General features: G+C 43.4%; 1 protein-coding gene across 1 annotated transcript in view; it reads right to left on the bottom strand.

Annotated features, from left to right (window-relative positions):
* The window catches only part of COL4A2 (collagen type IV alpha 2 chain), a 181,414-nt gene that overhangs the window by 118,208 nt on the left and 44,987 nt on the right, over nucleotides 1-18,219 (bottom strand). The window contains exon 4 of the mRNA XM_083729819.1: nucleotides 8,379-8,459. Within this exon, the coding sequence (XP_083585945.1) occupies nucleotides 8,379-8,459 (81 nt within the window). The remainder of the gene's footprint in view (nucleotides 1-8,378; nucleotides 8,460-18,219) is intronic.

Here is an 18,219-nt window from a genome sequence, read left to right as displayed (position 1 = left end):
ATATCACTCTTTTCTTTTCATTATTGTTGTTCTCATTGTAATGCTAGAAAACTGTCACCCTTTTCTGTCACTGATCTATGTCTTAATTAACATCTACTACTTGTTTTGCACAATTTTGCTTCATTACTGGTTTCAGTGATGAGGATGGGGGTGTTAGTGGAGGGTTAGTATCTTTGGAATCTCAACTAAAACATCCATGACAGATGGCCGTCCAACCTCTGTATACCAACTTCCAATGAAGGCAAATCCACTACCTCCGAAAGGAAACCGTTCTGCTGTCAAACAGCTCTTACTGTCAGAAAGTTCTTCCTGACATTTAGGCAGAATCTCCTTTCTTGAAACTTGAAGCCATTGTTTTGGGCCCTACCCTCCAGAACAGGAGAAAACAAGCTTGCTCCATCTTCCATGTGACAGCCCTTCAGATATTTGAAGATGGCTCTCATATCTCCTCTCAGCCTGCTCTTTTCCAGGCTAAACATACCCAGCTCCCTCAACTGTTCCTCATAAGGCTTGGTTTCCAGACCCTTGATCATTTTGGTCACCCTCCTCTGCAAATCTTCCAGCGTGTCAACATCCTTCTTAAATTGTGGTACCCAGAACTGGACCAAGGCAGAATAGAGTGGGACTGTGACTTTCTTTGAGCTGGATTACACAGTTGACTCTTGTTAAGGTTAAAGTCTACAACCTTATCACATGCACTGCTGCCAAGGGTGGTGTCCTCCATACTATATTTGCGCATCTCGTTCTTCCTGCCTTAGGTGTAGACCTTTACATTTGTCCCTTTTGCTAGTTCTGGCCTAAGGTTTTTTAGGGGGAATCTACCACCAGAGGTTGCTAATTAGTAAAAGAGAGAATATATACTTAAAAGAGATGAAAAATGCTAACTTGGAATGAGTTCAAAAGGCAAGAGGATGGGCACCACCCCTGGTTTCAATACTTCCAGGTAAGGAGTATTCATATAAAACAAATTATTAATTTTTTTATTAATTTATTATTTATACCCCACCCATCTGGCTGAGTCTCCCCAGCCACTCTGGGCAGCCCCCAATCAAATGTTAAAAACAGTACAGCATTAATATATAATCCAATATAGCAAACATTAGACTTTAAAGTAATCTATTCATGAAAAGTATGATGTGTTAATATTTTAAATAAATATAATCAATGTCTTTTGACACCATGGAGCCAAGCAAACAGATCTCTTTCCAGTATACCTCGGTCCAGTATACCTGAAGGAGCGTCTCCACCCCCATCATTCTGCCCGGACGCTGAGGTCCAGCGCCAAGGGCCTTCTGGGAGTTCCCTCATTGCGAGAAGCAAAGCTACAGGGAACCAGGCAGAGGGCCTTCTCGGTAGTGGCGCCCACCCTGTGGAACGCCCTTCCAGCAGATGTCAAAGCAATAAACAACTACCTGACATTCAGAAGTCATCTTAAGGCAGCCCTGTTCAGGGAAGTTTTTAACGTGTGATTTTACTGTATTTTTGGTTTTTATGGAAGCCGCCCAGAGTGGCTGGGGAAACCCAGCCAGATGGGCGGGGTATAAATAATAAATTATTATTATTATTATTATTATTATTATTATTATTATTATCAAGGAATTCACACTACTGCCTACCTATCTTCTGTAGCAGATGCCAGACGGTCTGAAGTACCACTGCTTTTTTTTTTTTTTGCCTTTTTTGCAAACACCTGGTAGGATTATCAAGGGCATGATCAAGTCAACTAAAGTGACACCTACAGGTCAATGCAGGTCAGTGATGATGGGAGCTGGAAGGCCACACTGGCTACCCCTACTCTAGATTTTATAGGATTTGCTACATGCAGAACCGGTTGATATATCGGGTGAATATCCTTACAGAAAGACCATTTTCTTCAGCATGCAAATAGCTCTGCTTCTCTCAGCAGTGTAGCAAGCCACTGGGGTGCCTGGGGCAGGAAAGCTAGAGGGTGGGTTGTGCTGCTGGAGCTGCGACTCTCCCAGGCACCTCCACGTGGGAGATGCCGTGTGCGTGTGTCAGCCCAGCATGGCCTGCAAAAGCAGTGTGGGGCTAGGGTTTTCAGAGTTTGTTTCAAAGTTAGGGTGAGGAATGGGGTCTGGCCAGTAGGCTAGATTGTTAACCCTCCCCAACCCTTGTGGGCCAGGTTTGACAGGTGGGTGGAGCTGCCCACTTGTCAGTCATCTAATGTCACAATGTCACATGACCTTTTTTGCCCACAAGGGTCTTCCATAGTACGTACTTGGCAAAGTGCTCTGCGAGACAGAGCTTTGAAACCCAGGCAGAAGGGCGGGGTATAAATAATAAATTGTTGTTGCTGTTGCTGCTGTTGTTACCTGATAACCAGCAGAATATTGGCAATTCCTTTTCAAAGTGCTATCTTGCTTTGTGAGTGTGAATAAAAATCCTGATCTGCCCCCACCACTTCTCTCAGTCAGTCTGTCATGTGTATCTCCTTCAAAAGTAAAAATTGGTGCCTTAGAAGCCCCTGGGAGACATGACTGATGTGAGCATCGGGCTCTGCATTTTGTTTGTCAGAAAGAGCAAGGGGTCACCCCTCCCAGAGAGAGGAAAGAGACTTTAAAAAGCTGAGCTGCCCTGGCAGTGTTGTTCCTTCCCACCATCAGGGATCCAGATCAGACTTTCTATGAAGCTGGCCATCTTCGCTGCTGGCTTGTAAGCCAAACAGCTCTATTATAGTGAATAGGCTAGCATTAGTGCAGTTTTAGAACCACAGGGCTCTGGTTTATTGTGTTGCCTGTTTTGACCTCCTGCCTGCTTTCCCCTAGCTTTTATTTTTAATGAAGTTTCCTAATTTGACCACTGAAGTGTGTGTGGTTACCAACCTCAGGGTTCTAGAAGCCCCAGCCCCCGTGCCTAGACGACTGGAGTTCATGCTACTGAAAGTTTAGGCTCAGAGTTGTGCGAGTCCAATACGTTCTTCTGAGATCTGGGAGAGACTTGGGGAGTTTTGGCCGCCTTTAAACTCTGACTAACTTGCAAGGGAACTGCTTGGGAAACACAGGGTGTCTTGGTCTCAAGTGTTCCTGGAGTTTAAGAAGTTTAGGGGGTTCTGCCAGGGAAACAAGGAAGTAGCTTGGATATTAGCCTAAGACAAGGCAGCTAAAAGCTGGTCCTATTTTCCCCAACAACTTGTGTGCAGGTTGCACTGAGGAGTGATGGGTGCACTGGCTTTCAAAAAATGCCTGCTTTCATCCCAGGTCCCCTCCCATCCAGGCAACGAGTTAAGTGGTGGTGGCAGCAACTACCTGAGAGTAAGAGCCATTGAGAACACTGCAGGGTTGTGGTGTTGCAGCTGGATAAGGAGAGGGCTGGAAGATGTAGAGGCACTGAAGCCTCTATGGACTGGATGAAGTCTGCAAAATTGCAGATAAATAGTTCCAGTGCTTTTTGTAGGGAAAGTAATTCACTTTATTCTGTCATCCACAACTGGCCAAAATGGTTTTGCCACGCTTGCCTTGGGGGGTGGACAGGCAGGTTGCTGCCATTTGTCTAGCACAGAGGACAACTTGAATCAGCCAAGTAGGACTCAAAATATACCTAACATTATATTCTATGAAAAAAACATTCCCTGCAGTTGTTGGAGAAGGTAAACAGTATAAACAGTCTGCAACTGTGCCAATGTTTCAAACTGATAGTATGTAATATGCTGAATGTTATGTTATGTAATGGAATGCTATGTTATGAGACCTCTGGGTACAGAGAAGTATACAAATTTAATAAATAATAGTAATAATAAAGGAAAGGGTGTTCTGTTTCCCTTAGCCAGCGTGGTGTGGTGGTTAAGAGCAGTGGACTCGTAATCTGGGGAACCGGGTTCGCTTCCCCGCTCCTCCACATGCAGCTGCTGGGTGACCTTGGGCTAGTCACACTTCCCTGAAGTCTCTCAGCCCCACTCACCTCACAGAGTGTTTGTTGTGGGGGAGGAAGGGAAAGGAGGTAGTGAGCCGCTTGGAGACTCCTTAGGGTAGTGATAAAGCGGGGTATCAAATCCAAACTCTTAGCTCAAAAGGTTCCCCTTCTGTACGTTATGTGATGTCTTCCTACATACTTTGTGCAGCCACAGTATTCTGCTGTTGTGAAAAAGGAGCCTACTTCAGACAAGTCTGAAGTGGGATTTTTAAATCCCACTGATCGCAACAGGAGAAAGTTACACATGTTCTCCTCTCCCACCGCAATCAATGGTGCTCAGAAGTGCATAGGTTTAAGTGAATTGTGTCCTCATTTAGTTCTCAAGGAAGCAAAAAGAAAGTTTGCTTTATTCAAAGGAAGTAAAATATCTAATTTTCAAGAATTTCTCTGGGCTACATTATTATTATTATTATTATTATTATTATTATTATTATTATTAATAAATAATTATTTAATTATTAATTAATTAATTAATTATTATTTACCTCCACATCCTTGGAGGTAACAGATTGGAATTGATCCCACGCAACTTGACTAGACAGGACTCTAGCACTCTTCCGCCCCGCCCTGCTCTCACGGTGGAGTCTACCTCTTCCTGAATCTGAGCGACTTTCATAGAATCATAGAATCATAGAGTTGGAAGAGACCACAAGGGCCATCGAGTCCAACCCCCTGCCAAGCAGGAAACACCATCAGAGCACTCCTGACATATGGTTGTCAAGCCTCTGCTTAAAGACCTCCAAAGAAGGAGACTCCACCACACTCCTTGGCAGCAAATTCCACTGTCGAACAGCTCTTACTGTCAGGAAGTTCTTCCTAATGTTTAGGTGGAATCTTCTTTCTTGTAGTTTGGATCCATTGCTCCGTGTCCGCTTCTCTGGAGCAGCAGAAAACAACCTTTCTCCCTCCTCTATGTGACATCCTTTTATATATTTGAACATGGCTATCATATCACCCCTTAACCTCCTCTTCTCCAGGCTAAACATGCCCAGCTCCCTTAGCCGTTCCTCATAAGACATCGTTTCCAGGCCTTTGACCATTTTGGTTGCCCTCCTCTGGACACGTTCCAGTTTGTCACTGTCCTTCTTGAACTGTGGTGCCCAGAACTGGACACAGTACTCCAGGTGAGGTCTGACCAGAGCAGAATACAGTGGCACTATTACTTCCCTTGATCTAGATGCTATACTCCTATTGATGCAGCCCAGAATTGCAGTGGCTTTTTTAGCTGCCGCGTCACACTGTTGGCTCATGTCAAGTTTGTGGTCAACCAAGACTCCTAGATCCTTTTCACATGTACTGCTCTCAAGCCAGGTGTCACCCATCTTGTATTTGTGCCTCTCATTTTTTTTGCCCAAGTGCAATACTTTACATTTCTCCCTGTTAAAATTCATCTTGTCTGTTTTGGCCCAGTTCTCTAATCTGTCAAGGTCGTTTTGAAGTGTGATCCTGTCCTCTGGGGTGTTAGCCACCCCTCCCAGTTTGGTGTCATCTGCAAATTTGATCAGGATGCCCTTGAGTCCATCATCCAAGTCGTTGATAAAGATGTTGAATAAGACTTTATCTGCAAAAAACTTTGCAAAATCATTGCAGGAGATCATGTGGCCTGTACTGGGCCCCGATGTAGCAGGTGGTTCTGCTAAATTGTGAACCACCTGAAAAAGGCTCCTGCTGTTTTCTGCAGATGCAATAGAGGCGGTGAAGAAAGTCTTCTTTGCTGTCGCTACCGCCACTTGGTAGGCTCGACATTGAGCTCTAACCCATGTCCGGTCAGCTTCAGAATGGGTTACCTGCCACTGGCGCTCTAGCCATCTCAGTGATTGTTTCAGTGCCCTCAGATCCGTGGAAAACCACGGGCCTGTCCGGGCTCCATGCAATCAGAGAGGGCGTTTTGGAGCCAGACAGTCGATAGTCCTGGTTAACTCCACATTCCAGCAGGTCATCAGGGAATCAGCTGAAAGGCCATCAACATGGGATAAAGCATCCCCTACCACTCTCTGGAAACCATTTGGATCCATTAAGTGGTGGGGCGGACCATCCAAATGAGTCCCACCTAGTACACACATACTGCAATGTGTAACAATACGGAACTATCTGTACATATTTTGAGCTTGGCAAAGATTATTTTCAGTTTTCAATCAAATCTGCAACATTAACCAAAACATTCAAGAAATACTAACATTGCCAGTGCTTCCAGCTTACTTGTTTGTGATAACAGTTTTAGTTTCTTGGTGTCTAAATACGAATTGGTAATTTTTAATATTTTCATTAACTGGGGTGTTTTCCAACCAGAAATGTTGATATGATTTCCAACATGCAGAGAAGCAGATTTCAAAAGATGTCAAAATATCAGTAATACAAAGGCATCCTTGAGAAGAAATGGACAGTGGGGTTGTCACTGTCAAAAAGAGGATAAGATATGATTGGAACTTATAAAGAACAATCAGTTGCTTACTCTAACTGTAAATCTTTGCATAAACATTTGTGCAGACACAATTATGAGTTCTCTCCCTATGCAGAAACTTCTCAAACCATACTAGAGATTTGGCGGGTACCTCAATGCCAACCTCTCTGTCTAGGGGCTTAGGTCCTGCCTTCCCACTCGGCTCAAATCTTCAACCCACATAGAAGCTCTCTAGAAGGAACATGCAGAAGACATTAGATACTAAGTACCATAGTACTAAAATATGGATGGTCATCTGGATGTGGTGGGACTAACAAAAAATCACTATTTTGAAGTAGAATAGAGTGAGTAGTGTTTCTATAGCCCAGAAAGAATATATTTTGATGGACAGAGATACAATAATCTAGCACAGTAAGCAGCCTAACTTAACTGGAAAATATGTGGAAAAAATATATTACTATTCTTTAATACATGTATATATTACTATTCTTTAATACATGTATGAGAATAATTTGCATCATAATGAAATCAGGTCAAAAGCCATCAAAAAACTCTGGGCCATCTCCCCCCATTTTCTTAATTTTGAGTCCCCCAAAATAGAGGGCATCTTATACATGGGGGCGTGTTATACACAGGAAAATACAGTAAGTCAGAAGTCCCACAATGTAATTTCCCATACCATCTCTAACCATCCACTATTATAGGCAGTCAATAATTCAAAAAGAAAGTCAGCACTATTGAACATTAAAACTCTACAGCTGCACCCAGAACCATTTTTAGACATTATTACCAGAAGAATGACCCATTAAACTCAAGCACTGCTGGACCTATGACTCACATGAATAACTACAAACGGAAAATTTAATTTAATTAGGCCTTATTTTCTTATACTCCATAGTAAGACAAAAACATTTCCATTAATTTTGGTCACCTCTGAAGATTCCAAATGAACTTACGATGAAAGTGGCTACACAGCTGTCAAGTGCACTGTTATAAGATGCTGATAAATGCAACCTATTATTCAGGAAGTGCTGCTAGTAAAGATTTTACATTTAAAGAAAATAATTACAACATTCTGGACAAATTAGATGGCTTGGAAGTATGCTTGCATATCAAATCAAATAATTTTTGTTCACTGCTTGAGAAGCTAGGGTATTAAGTCCATTTCCCAATATTAAAATTCAATATTCTTCAGTTATAAAGTGCTATTGCTTCAAAAATGATATAATTCTAATTAAAATTCTAATTTGTTCATTTCAAATCTAATTAAAACAATGAAACTGGAGAATATTCAAATTGTTGTGTACATGTTCACTGTGTAATTCATTTTGACAGTTTTCCAATATCACATGGCTGTACATTTCAATAACAACAGATGAATAAATGCAGGAGCTCTCAAACAGTAGTGCCCAAATCACATTTAATAAGGATTTACTTTAAGATTTACTTTGATGTAAAGATACTGAGGAGCAGGCTTTTTAATGCAGTTATAAAACAGTGCCACCATGAGGAGGTGACGTGAGGCATGATTTAGAATTTGAGCTAAGCATGTACCAAACAACTTGCCTCCAAATGCTGTAGTCTACAGGAACATGTCATATGATACCTTTCTTTCTGGCTTAAATCTGAAATGTCAAATGCGATTATAGGCAATAGTTGAATCTAGAATTTCACGAGTGGAATTCTGCTCACAAAGCTGGATGCTCTTGGATCTCTGCTGCGTCCGCAGCCACTGAAAATTTGCTAGGGTTTGGGAACCCTTTAGAGCAGTGTAGGTGGCAGCAGGTTATTCCATTTCAGTTCATGGAAGCGACCACTTGGAACAAGCCCATTCCACTAACAGATTACCCCTTCTGTTCACAGGAGGCTCCTTCTGTTCATGGAAGGACATATTGGGTATTGCTAGTATTGCATTGTTGAAATGTTTTGTTATTATTTTTGTATTGTTTTGTTGTTTATATCTTAAGTCCTAAATCTAGGGGCAATTGTTTGATCCCTAGGATAAAATGGTGAGAATTCTTATGTGATTAGAAAAAGTCGTACTCACACGAGCTCCTTTTTCTGGGAAACATTCACAACCCCAACTGCAGTCTCTTCCTGCACAAGGTCCTGTATAAGACTTCCCTCCCTGAAAAATAAAACAAACATTCAAATGACAGTTAAATAGCACAGCAACAGCAAGAAAAACAACTAGTAAAGGGAATCATAGAATCGTAGAGTTGGATGGGACTGCGAGGGTCATCCAGTCCAACCGTCTGCAACGTAGGAATCTCAGCTAAAGCCTCCATGACAGATAGCCATCCAACCCCTGCTAAAAACCTCCAAGGAAGAAAAGTCCACCATTCCCCAAGGGAGTCTGTTCCACTGCCAAACAACTCTTACCGCCAGAAAGTTCTTCCTGATGTTTAATTGGAATCACCTTTCTAGTAACTGGAAGTCATTGGTTCAAGTTCTACCCGCTAAAGCAGAAGGAAACAAGCTTGCTCCAACCTCCAGGTGACAACTCTTTAGAAATCTGAAGATGACCATATCATCTCCTCTCATGCTCCTCTTTTCCAGGCTACACATACCCAGCTCCTTCAACCATTCCTCATAAGGCTTGGTTTCCAGAACCTTGATCATCTGGTCACCCTCCTCTGCACACCTTCCAGTTTGTCTTAAATTGTGGTGCCCAGAACTAGCATTCCAGGTGTGGCCTGACCAAGGCAGAATAGAGTGGGACTTCCCTAGAAGAACATTTTAAGTGATTATTAATGATTGGGGACTCATTAACCAATCAAATTGAATACCATTTACTACTTGGATGCATAGTAAATTAAAAATGACATTGAAACAAAAATGTTTTAAAGTGTGTGTGTGTGTGTGTGTGTGTGTGTGTGTGTTTGCCAACAAAAAAGAGAGAAGACAATTGGAAGCTGCAGCAGCCTCTGTTGCTGAATGAGAAGTGGTTAAATATTCTAAAAGAAAAGACATCACTGAAAATTTAATCAGCCTTACAAGCAGTAAAGTTATGTACACTGTATCCCTGCTAGATACACTGGTATGAGCTACATGTGTGCTTGGAAAAAAGAGCAAGATTAAACAGAACAATATTTCTGCAGAGCTTACCATTTATGTACAAACAACTCAAAGAATGTGAAACTGCAAGTGACGCCTGAATGCTTTTCTTAGTGAAAAATGGGAGCTCATCTTATTCATCAAAAGATTTTTGTTGGAATGCAAACTTTGAAACTATGCATTGCAAAGCAAAGGACAATACATCCTTCCTCTTCCAGGTTCACATAAACCTGTTGCTCCAATGTATTATTTCTTACCTAGTATACTAGTGTTCTCAGCAAACTACAGGCAATTCTCTTAAAGCCAGTTGCAAAGATTTTAAGGTTTTTTTCAATCTATTTTTGTCAAAACCAAACATGGGCCAGTATCAATAATACAATATATACAATATATACCATGTCTATATTTAACTGCTCTTTGCTTACATATCTATGATTGTCCCATCTGCTTAACTCAGAAAGGTCCTAAGACGAATTACATCATTAGCTTCACACAACAGGAAACTAGGAAGTCTGGACACTCTTCCCTACATGGTGCTTTGAGACAGGTCTATTTATAAACTACTTTGCATCTGACTATTGTAGTTCACCCACCTGCACAATTTGGCTATTCTATGGAGTTTTCAGTTTTCACATATAATTTACAATTCATTTGCTCTTATTATGTACACATATGTACATACATGCATCATACTGTACGGCTCAGATACTGTTTTTGGATGATGCAGAAATTTTCTGCAGTACTTTACTTCAAAAGCTGCATAAACATTGTCTCAGAACTGCAGTGGGTCTTGCGGTTTACTTTGCAAAAAAACGTTCTTATCAAAGTACAAGCTAACATACTGAGATTATAAACATCCAAATAGTCAACTTCCTTTAGCAGACTCAAACAATATCATCTTGTCGGTTCACATCCTCTCTCATTACGTTCCAAGCCGAAGTGCTTAACAGATTCAGGAAATGTCTGTTCTGGGAACAAACAGAAATATTTGAAGACCTACATTGTAGTGCACCAAAAATACTGTTGCTTGTTTGTAAACATGGTGCAAATATTACCAAAAAATGTGAGCATTTCTCACTGAAATTTAGAATATCAAGAAAGTAATTATTTTTAAACAGCCACATGATCTTATTTTGGATTATTTATATTATTATAATTATGTAGATATGCTTTTAGACTTAGGGCATGTACACATTAGTGACTCAGAAAGTAGCTGTCATTCCCCCCCTGCTGTGTTTCAAGCTGTGTTTTAAGTTGCTGTACATGAAAGGGAATTTCCGATCTCTATCCATTTAGGACTCAATTTAGGACTCCATTTTGTTTGCTAAAACCAGTGCTATTTTTCTAGAAAAAGAGGTGCCGGAACTCACCATGAAACTCCCTTGTTCTCTTATAGTGGTGCGAACTCCCGCTGCACTCTGGGGGCTTCAGGCAGCTATCCGCAAGCCTTCGGAGCGCAGCAGGAGTCCCCGCTGCACTCCGAAGGCTTGCGGATAGCTGCCTGAAGAGCGAGAGGGGTCAGTGCACACCGATCCCTCTTGCTCTCCAGGCTTCACTTCGCTGGAGAGGTGCTGCACAGTTTTCCCTCTCTGCGCAGCGCCCCTTCAGGCAAGCGGGAGGAGAAATGGAAGGGGCTCCTTTTCTCCTGCTACTTCTCTGAAGGGGCGCTGAGCAGAGAGGGGGAGAATTCCCCCCCCCCTGTTCTCTCCCTCCTATGGTCCGGTGCGTCCTATAGAGCGAAAAATACGGTGCTGGGCGGTTGTCACCTTGAGGAGCAGATAGAGAAGGCAGTGGTGGCTGGCGGCAATTCTCAATGGCAAGAAATACCTTCCCATCCCAAGGATTATCCAGGACTACGGATGGATGGATACTCAGTTTCTTAAAGTGAGCGCTTTGTTTTTTTAATGAAACAAACCAGGAGACCCCAGCAGAACGCCTTGTGCAAAGTGCTTCTAGGTTTGGCGGCTGTTGTTTTTAAGCGCATGTTGTAGGGGAAAAGGGAAATGATGGCCAGCACATTGAGCCTGTGCCTTTCTCTCTCTGTTTCTCATCCGAAAGGGGAAGGAGCAGGAGGCAGGGAGAGCAGTCTCTCTCTAACCGGCCAGGATGATGGCGAAAAGAAATACTGCCGTTGCTACCACCCCATTCATACACCCCCCTCCCCGGGACCCCACAGCAGACGAGCGCGTGAGAGGGGAGCATATGAATGGGGGCGGGGACGGCGGTATTTCTTTTATACATCATCCTGGCTGCTTAGAGAGAGACTGCTCTCCCTGCTTCCTGCATTCCGGGGGGGGGGGTCTGCTGCGATGGCGCCCTGCCAGAATAGTGGTGCCGTGGGCGGCCTGCTGCGTCCGCACACCCATTCCTCCGCCAGTGGAGAGAAGGTGAAATGAGTGTCTAGCAGCTCCCCTCTAGGGCCCAGAGGAAGAGTGTGATCAATCACCAAATGATTTACATCTGTGGAATATATTCCATTTCAATTGCTACATATATTTGCAAACAGTATGCATAATAACCTGACAACTCAGGAATTTACTGCATCATAGAACTTCGAACGGTAGACTTGGACAACAGCAAGATAACAGTAAGCCACGAAATGCTGCGCTGGCAACAGGCAAGGGAAATACACACATACACAAACTAAGCTGTGCTTGCCAGATTAAAGGATACATGACTGTTCAACATGACTGAGAATTGATTAGCCAGGGACTGGAGACTTTGAGAGTTTAAGATCGGAATGTGGAAGTTATGAGAATCACAAGAAGGCCGAAATATAACTATGTGAGATGATTCTTAAGAGATCCAGAATATGGGAAGTCTGTTTGAAATTTAATAATTAATAATTTGGATTGTAATTTGTTTTTTTTCTTTTTTCTTGAATTGGATTATGATTTGATCTGATTTGTTATTAATTGGATGTTCTTAATGGAAAATTAATTTAATTATTTTTTTTAAAAGAGAGAGTTGCAATTTTAATCTGAAATCTTAGGTGCAGTACTGGGCGCACAACTCAGAAACTGCTTGCACTGTTGCAAAATGTGCCCAGAACAATGGGAGTTTTGAACACTGTTGTTGTGGTTGTTGTTGCTGCTGCTGCTATTATTAATTAATTTAATTTATATACCGTCCTATACCCACAGGGATTCATATACTTAATTCCTCACATAAGGTTATGAGCCCAGAGGGAATTAAATCATAGAAAGTGGAAGGTTTTGTGGTGATTCCAGTGATAAATGTTTTACGGAGTTTTTCAGCTTTTGAGGCTTGAGTTTCAAAGTGCAAAAGATAGAATCCTCCAGCCCCCTCCAAAATCAGGGAGAAGCTTCCTAGGCAAGAAAATAAAATGTACTGAAGAGGTAAAAACTTAACTATACAAAATGCAGTTTGGAGGTTTATAATAGATCTTATAACAGACCTTGCAGTTTTAGCAGATCATTGTGATCTGCTAAAAGAAAAGACACAATAGCAATGGTTGGGTGACCTGGTATGGACAGTAGTAGAGGGGTAATAACCTCATTCCTCAAGTGGCAAGGCAAAGTTTCATTTTTGTTCTTTTCGAAAAGCTTTTTGGCAGTTTTTCATTTTATTTTTGGCATTTCTCTGTCAGCAATTTTGTTCTTTTTGGGGAATTTTTCTGTTTTTAATTTTTCAAATGGATAGCAAGAATTTAATCAGCCTAATGGCTATAGGACTAACTTAGTTGTATTTGAGGTTGGTTGGTTGGTTTTAAAAACAATCAAATGGTAAATAAATGTTAAGAAATAAATAAATCTTAAACTTGCAAAATATTATGGGTGCAACACTGAAGAATCTATTTGCAAAGCATAACCTATTTTAATAGCTCATTTACATAGATAGTTTTAATTATATCACTGTTTAATAACTTTCCCCCCATGTTTTTAGCTGCTTGTTTTATCTGTCGGCCACCTTGACTCCCATTTCAGGCAAAAGACAGAATACTGTATAAATGAAGAATTAGAATCATTTATCTTGAATAAGCTTTAATTTAGCATTAACTAAACTAAAACTAAATTAATTTAGCATTAATCATTTCATGTTTTCACATATTAAAGCAAGGATTTCCTATATTTATATGAAAGCACCCACTGCTCATCTCTAGGTCATTGAAGATGGAACATAACATAACATGAACAGAACATTTTTAAACTTCTTGCTGTGTGAAAGACATGGAATTCTCCAAAAGAATCTGTTTCCCAGCTGTTTCTTGCCAGGGTCAGTCAAACGGATGACTGAGTTCTGTTAGGGAAAACAAATAACTGTGCTGTGACACTAGGTCCTCAGCTCTTTTTATAGCTCTTTTGTGTATTAGCATTTTGATGTTCCCAATAAAATGCACAATAGAAAAAAACAACTTCTGGTGGTTGACCAATGTATGATGATAATTTCTTGATGAATTTTTAAAACTAGTTTTGACCTCTTGTCTTCTATGTAAGTTTGACATACAGTTTTGAACACCACCTTAAAATTAGTAGCTTTGCCTAAAATTATTTGTGTTTCTTCTTCTGTACATCTTATTTGCGCAGGTCCCTGGGCAGGCAGGCAAAAGGGGAACCCAGAAGGTGTGGCCCAGCTGCTGGAGCAGCATTATAAAGCCTGCCTGCCTAAGGGGGCGGGGCTGCTCCCAGCGAGGAGACACCAAAGGGGGTCGTCCCTTGGGGTGGCCCTTTGGGGGTGAGGCAAGGGCAAGGGCCAGCCCCTCTGTGTTAATGTTATTAAGTAATTATTTAAATGTTTCTAGGTCTTCTAAATTGTTTTTAATCTGTAGTATTTTGAATTTTTGTTTGTTTATTTTTGGGGTGGGACGGACGTTTGGTTGGGGCTGGGGATTGGTTTAATTTTAGTATGATTGCAAATTATTATTATTATTGGGGGGTTGTTTCTACTGTTTTATTAGTTTGATGTATGGTTTGTGTTCTGTTCTGAAGGGGGAAAGGTCAGGACTGCCTGGGAGTGGGCCCCAGCCAACAGAATGGCTGCATCAAGTTCCACGGGGTGGGGAGTGGGATTCTCTGGGATACCCGATCTCAGTGATCACAGGTAGGAGAAGGAGCTACGCTAAGACCAGACCATGTCATTACCAATGAGGCAGGTTTAGTTGTTGTTTGAAGACTATCCCTGACTCCAGGTCTGATCCTGACTTGAAGGATACTGGAGTCAACAAGGGAGACCCACACGCCCTTAAGGAGCTGTTGTGCAATGCCAGGTCAATGACTCACATGACGGCTGTCATCCATGACTTGATTGTGGATGGAGGACTTGACCTGGCATGTGTAACAGAGACTTGGTTAGATGAAGCAGATGGGCCTGTTCTTGCCGCTGCTGGTCCACCAGGTTTCTCTTACGCACAGCAACCCAGGTCATATGGGGGGGGGGGGGGGTTGCAGTCATTAGCTTGCACCAGGCATCCTGTTGGGAAGACCCAGTTTTCTGACGGCATGTTCTGAAAGCTGGGCAATAGGGGCAGTACAGGATTCCTTTTGGTGTACTGACCTCCCCGCTGCACCAAGGATTCCCTGCCTGAGCTGCTTCAGGTCGTGGAGGATGTTTTGCTAGAAACACCTAGTTTGGTTGTCCTAGGGGACTTTAACATCCATGCCAACACAACCTTACAAGGGGTAGCTCGGTACTTCGTGGAAAGCATACCCTCCATGGGGCTGTCCCTGAATACGTTTGGCCTAACTCATAGTCACAGGCATGCCTTAGACCTGGTGTTTACCTCTATGGATGTGTGTGAACTGACAGTAAGTAAAAGCAAAACAAGTGATCCATGGCCGGATCACTTCTCCGCGAGCCTTCCCCTCTGCGGAGAGGTAGGACCAATTTGAATGCCCCCCCCCACTTAATGGATCCAAATGGTTTCCCATGTTGATGGCCTTTCAGCTGATTCCCTAGTGGCCTTACTAGGGCTATCAACTGTCTAGCTCCAAAGCATCCTCTCTGATTGCATGGAGCCCAGACAGCCCTATGGTTTCCCCCAGAGCTGAGGGCGATGAAATAACTGCTGAGATGGCTAGAGCACTGGTGGCGGGAAAACTCATTCTGAATCAGACAGGACACTGGTTAGAGCTGAACATCGAGCCTACCAAGTGGCAATAGCGACGGCGAAGAGGACTTTCTTCACCGCCCCTTTCACTTCTGCAGAAAACAGCAGCAGGTGGTTTGCAATCTAATGGAATTATCTTCACCATCAGGGCTTGGTAAGGCCCGCAAGATCTCCTGCAATGATTTTGCAAAGTTTTTTTTGCAGATAAAGTCACTCAGATTTGTAAAGAGGTAGACTCCAAGGTTTCCCAGTAGTGATGTATGATGTATGGAAGTGAGAGCTGGACCATAAAGAAGGCTGATCGCTGAAGAATTGATGCTTTTGAATTCTGGTGCTGGAGGAGACTCTTGAGAGTCCCATGGACTACAAGAAGATCAAACCTATCCATTCTTAAGGAAATCAGCCCTGGAAGGACAGATCGTGAAGCTGAGGCTCCAATACTTTGGCCACCTCATGAGAAGAGAAGACTCCCTGGAAAAGACCCTGATGTTGGGAAAGATGGAGGGCACAAGAAGAAGGGGACGACAGAGGATGAGATGGTTGGAAAGTGTTCTCGAAGCTACCAGCATGAGTTTGACCAAACTGCGGGAGGCAGTGGAAGACAGGAGTGCCTGGCGTGCTCTGGTCCAGGGGGTCACGAAGAGTCGGACACGACTAAACGGCTAAACAACAAAGACTCCAAAGTGGGAGAAGGGCCGGGGTGGGAGAGTCCTAGAGTCCTGTCTAGTCAAGTTACATAGGTTCAATTTCAATCTGTTACCTCTGAGGATGTGGACAGGCTGCTTGGACAAGTGAAACTGACCACCTGTCTCCTTGATCCTTGCCCATCCTGGCTTATAAAAGCGAGCCGGGAAGGGCTGGGCGATGGGCTCTGCGGGGTGGTGAATGCTTCTCTCTGTGAGGGAGCCTTCCCAGACCCACTGAAAGAGGCGGTCATTAAACCGCTTCTTAAAAAAACATCTTTAGACCCAGCCAATTTGGCCAACTATTGCCCAGTCTCAAATTTACCATTCTTGGGCAAGGTGATTGAGCGGGTGGTTGCCGAACAACTCCAAGCACGCCTGGAGGATGCGGACCATTTGGATCCCTTCCAATCAGGATTCAGGCCTCACCATGGGACTGAAACTGCCTTGGTCGTGCTGGTTGATGATCTCCGGCAGGCTAGGGACAAAGCTGTTTCCTAGTTCTGCTGTATCTCTCAGCGGCATTTGATACCATCGACCATAACATCCTTCTGGACCATCTAGAGGGGCTGGGAGCTGGGAGCACTGTTATACAGTGGTTCCGCTCCTTCTTCCTGGGCCGTGTCCAGAAAGTGGTGGTGGGGGATGAGTGTTCAGACCCCTGGGCTCTCACTTGTGGGGTGCCTCAGGGTTCTGTCCTCTCCCCCATGCTTTTCAACATCTACATGCAGCCGCTGGGAGAGATCAACAGGGGGTTTGGGCTGGGTGTTCATCAGTATGCGGATGATACCCAGCTCTATCTCTCTTTTAAATCGGAACCAGTGAAGGTGGTGAAGGTCCTGTGTGAGTGTCTGGAGGCAGTTGGAGGATGGATGGTGGCTAATGGATTGAGGTTGAATCCTGACAAGACAGTACTGCTTTTGGGGGACAGGGGGCGGGCTAGTGTGGAGGACTCACTGGTCCTGAATGGGGTAACTATGCCCCTGAAGGACCAGGTGCGCAGCCTGGGAATCATTTTGGACTCACAGCTGTCCACGGAGTCACAGGTTAATTCTGTGTCCAGGTCAGCTGTCTACCAGCTCTATCTGGTACGCAGGCTGAGAACCTCCCTGCCCGCAGACTGTCTCACCAGAGTGGTGCATGCTGTAGTTATCTCCCACTTGGATTACTGCAATGTGCTGCTCTACATGGGGCTACTTTTGAAGGTGACCTGGAAAATGCAAATAATCCAGAATGCGGAAACTAGACTGGTGACTGGCAGTGGCCACCAAGACCATGTAACACTGTTACTGAAAGACCCACATTGAAATTGAAATACTTTATTTTCACTTGTACAATACAGTGAGATTACACAAGCACCCCCCCCCTCAGCTCTCTTAGTCTTAATTCCCCTCGTTTACCGACGCACACCAAACCCAAAAGTCAATTGCCCTGTTGTTATCTTTTAATTCAGCAGCCTAACAGCCCACGGATAGAAGCTGTTCTTTACCCTGTTGGTGCTACTAACCATGTTTCTGTATCTTCTGCCCGAGGGCAGGAGATCAAGAAAGTGCTGGCCAGGGTGTGAATCATCCCTGAGAATTTTCCACACTCTCCTGAGGCAACGTTCTTCCGCTATTTCACCCAGCGGATTCACGGGACAGCCCATAATATCTTGTGCTATATTCACCACCCTCTGCTGGCGCTTCCTATCAGTTGATGTCAAACCAGCGTACCACACTGTGATGCTGTGGTACATTGGCTCCCAGTACATTTCCGAGCACAATTCAAAGTGTTGGTGCTGAGCCCTAAACAGCCCAGTATACCTGAAGGAGCATCTCCACCCCCATCGTTCATCCCAGACACTGAGGTCCAGCACCGAGGGTCTTCTACTGGTTCCCTCCCTGCAAGAAACGAAGTTACAGGGAACAAGGTAGAGAGCCTCCTCAATAGTGGCGCCCGCCCTGTGGAACACCCTCCCATCAGATGTCAAGAAAATAAACAACTATCTGACTTTTAGAAGACATCTGAAGGCAGCCCTATCTATGGAAGTTTTTAATGTTTGATGTTTTATCACTTTTCTATTATCATTATTAATATTC

Source organism: Podarcis gaigeae (genome assembly GCF_964106915.1).
Source record: "Podarcis gaigeae genome assembly, chromosome: 3".
NCBI lineage: Eukaryota > Metazoa > Chordata > Lepidosauria > Squamata > Lacertidae > Podarcis > Podarcis gaigeae.
The sequence above is the reverse complement of the archived record's forward strand: the minus strand, read 5'-3'. Positions and strand labels throughout refer to the sequence as shown.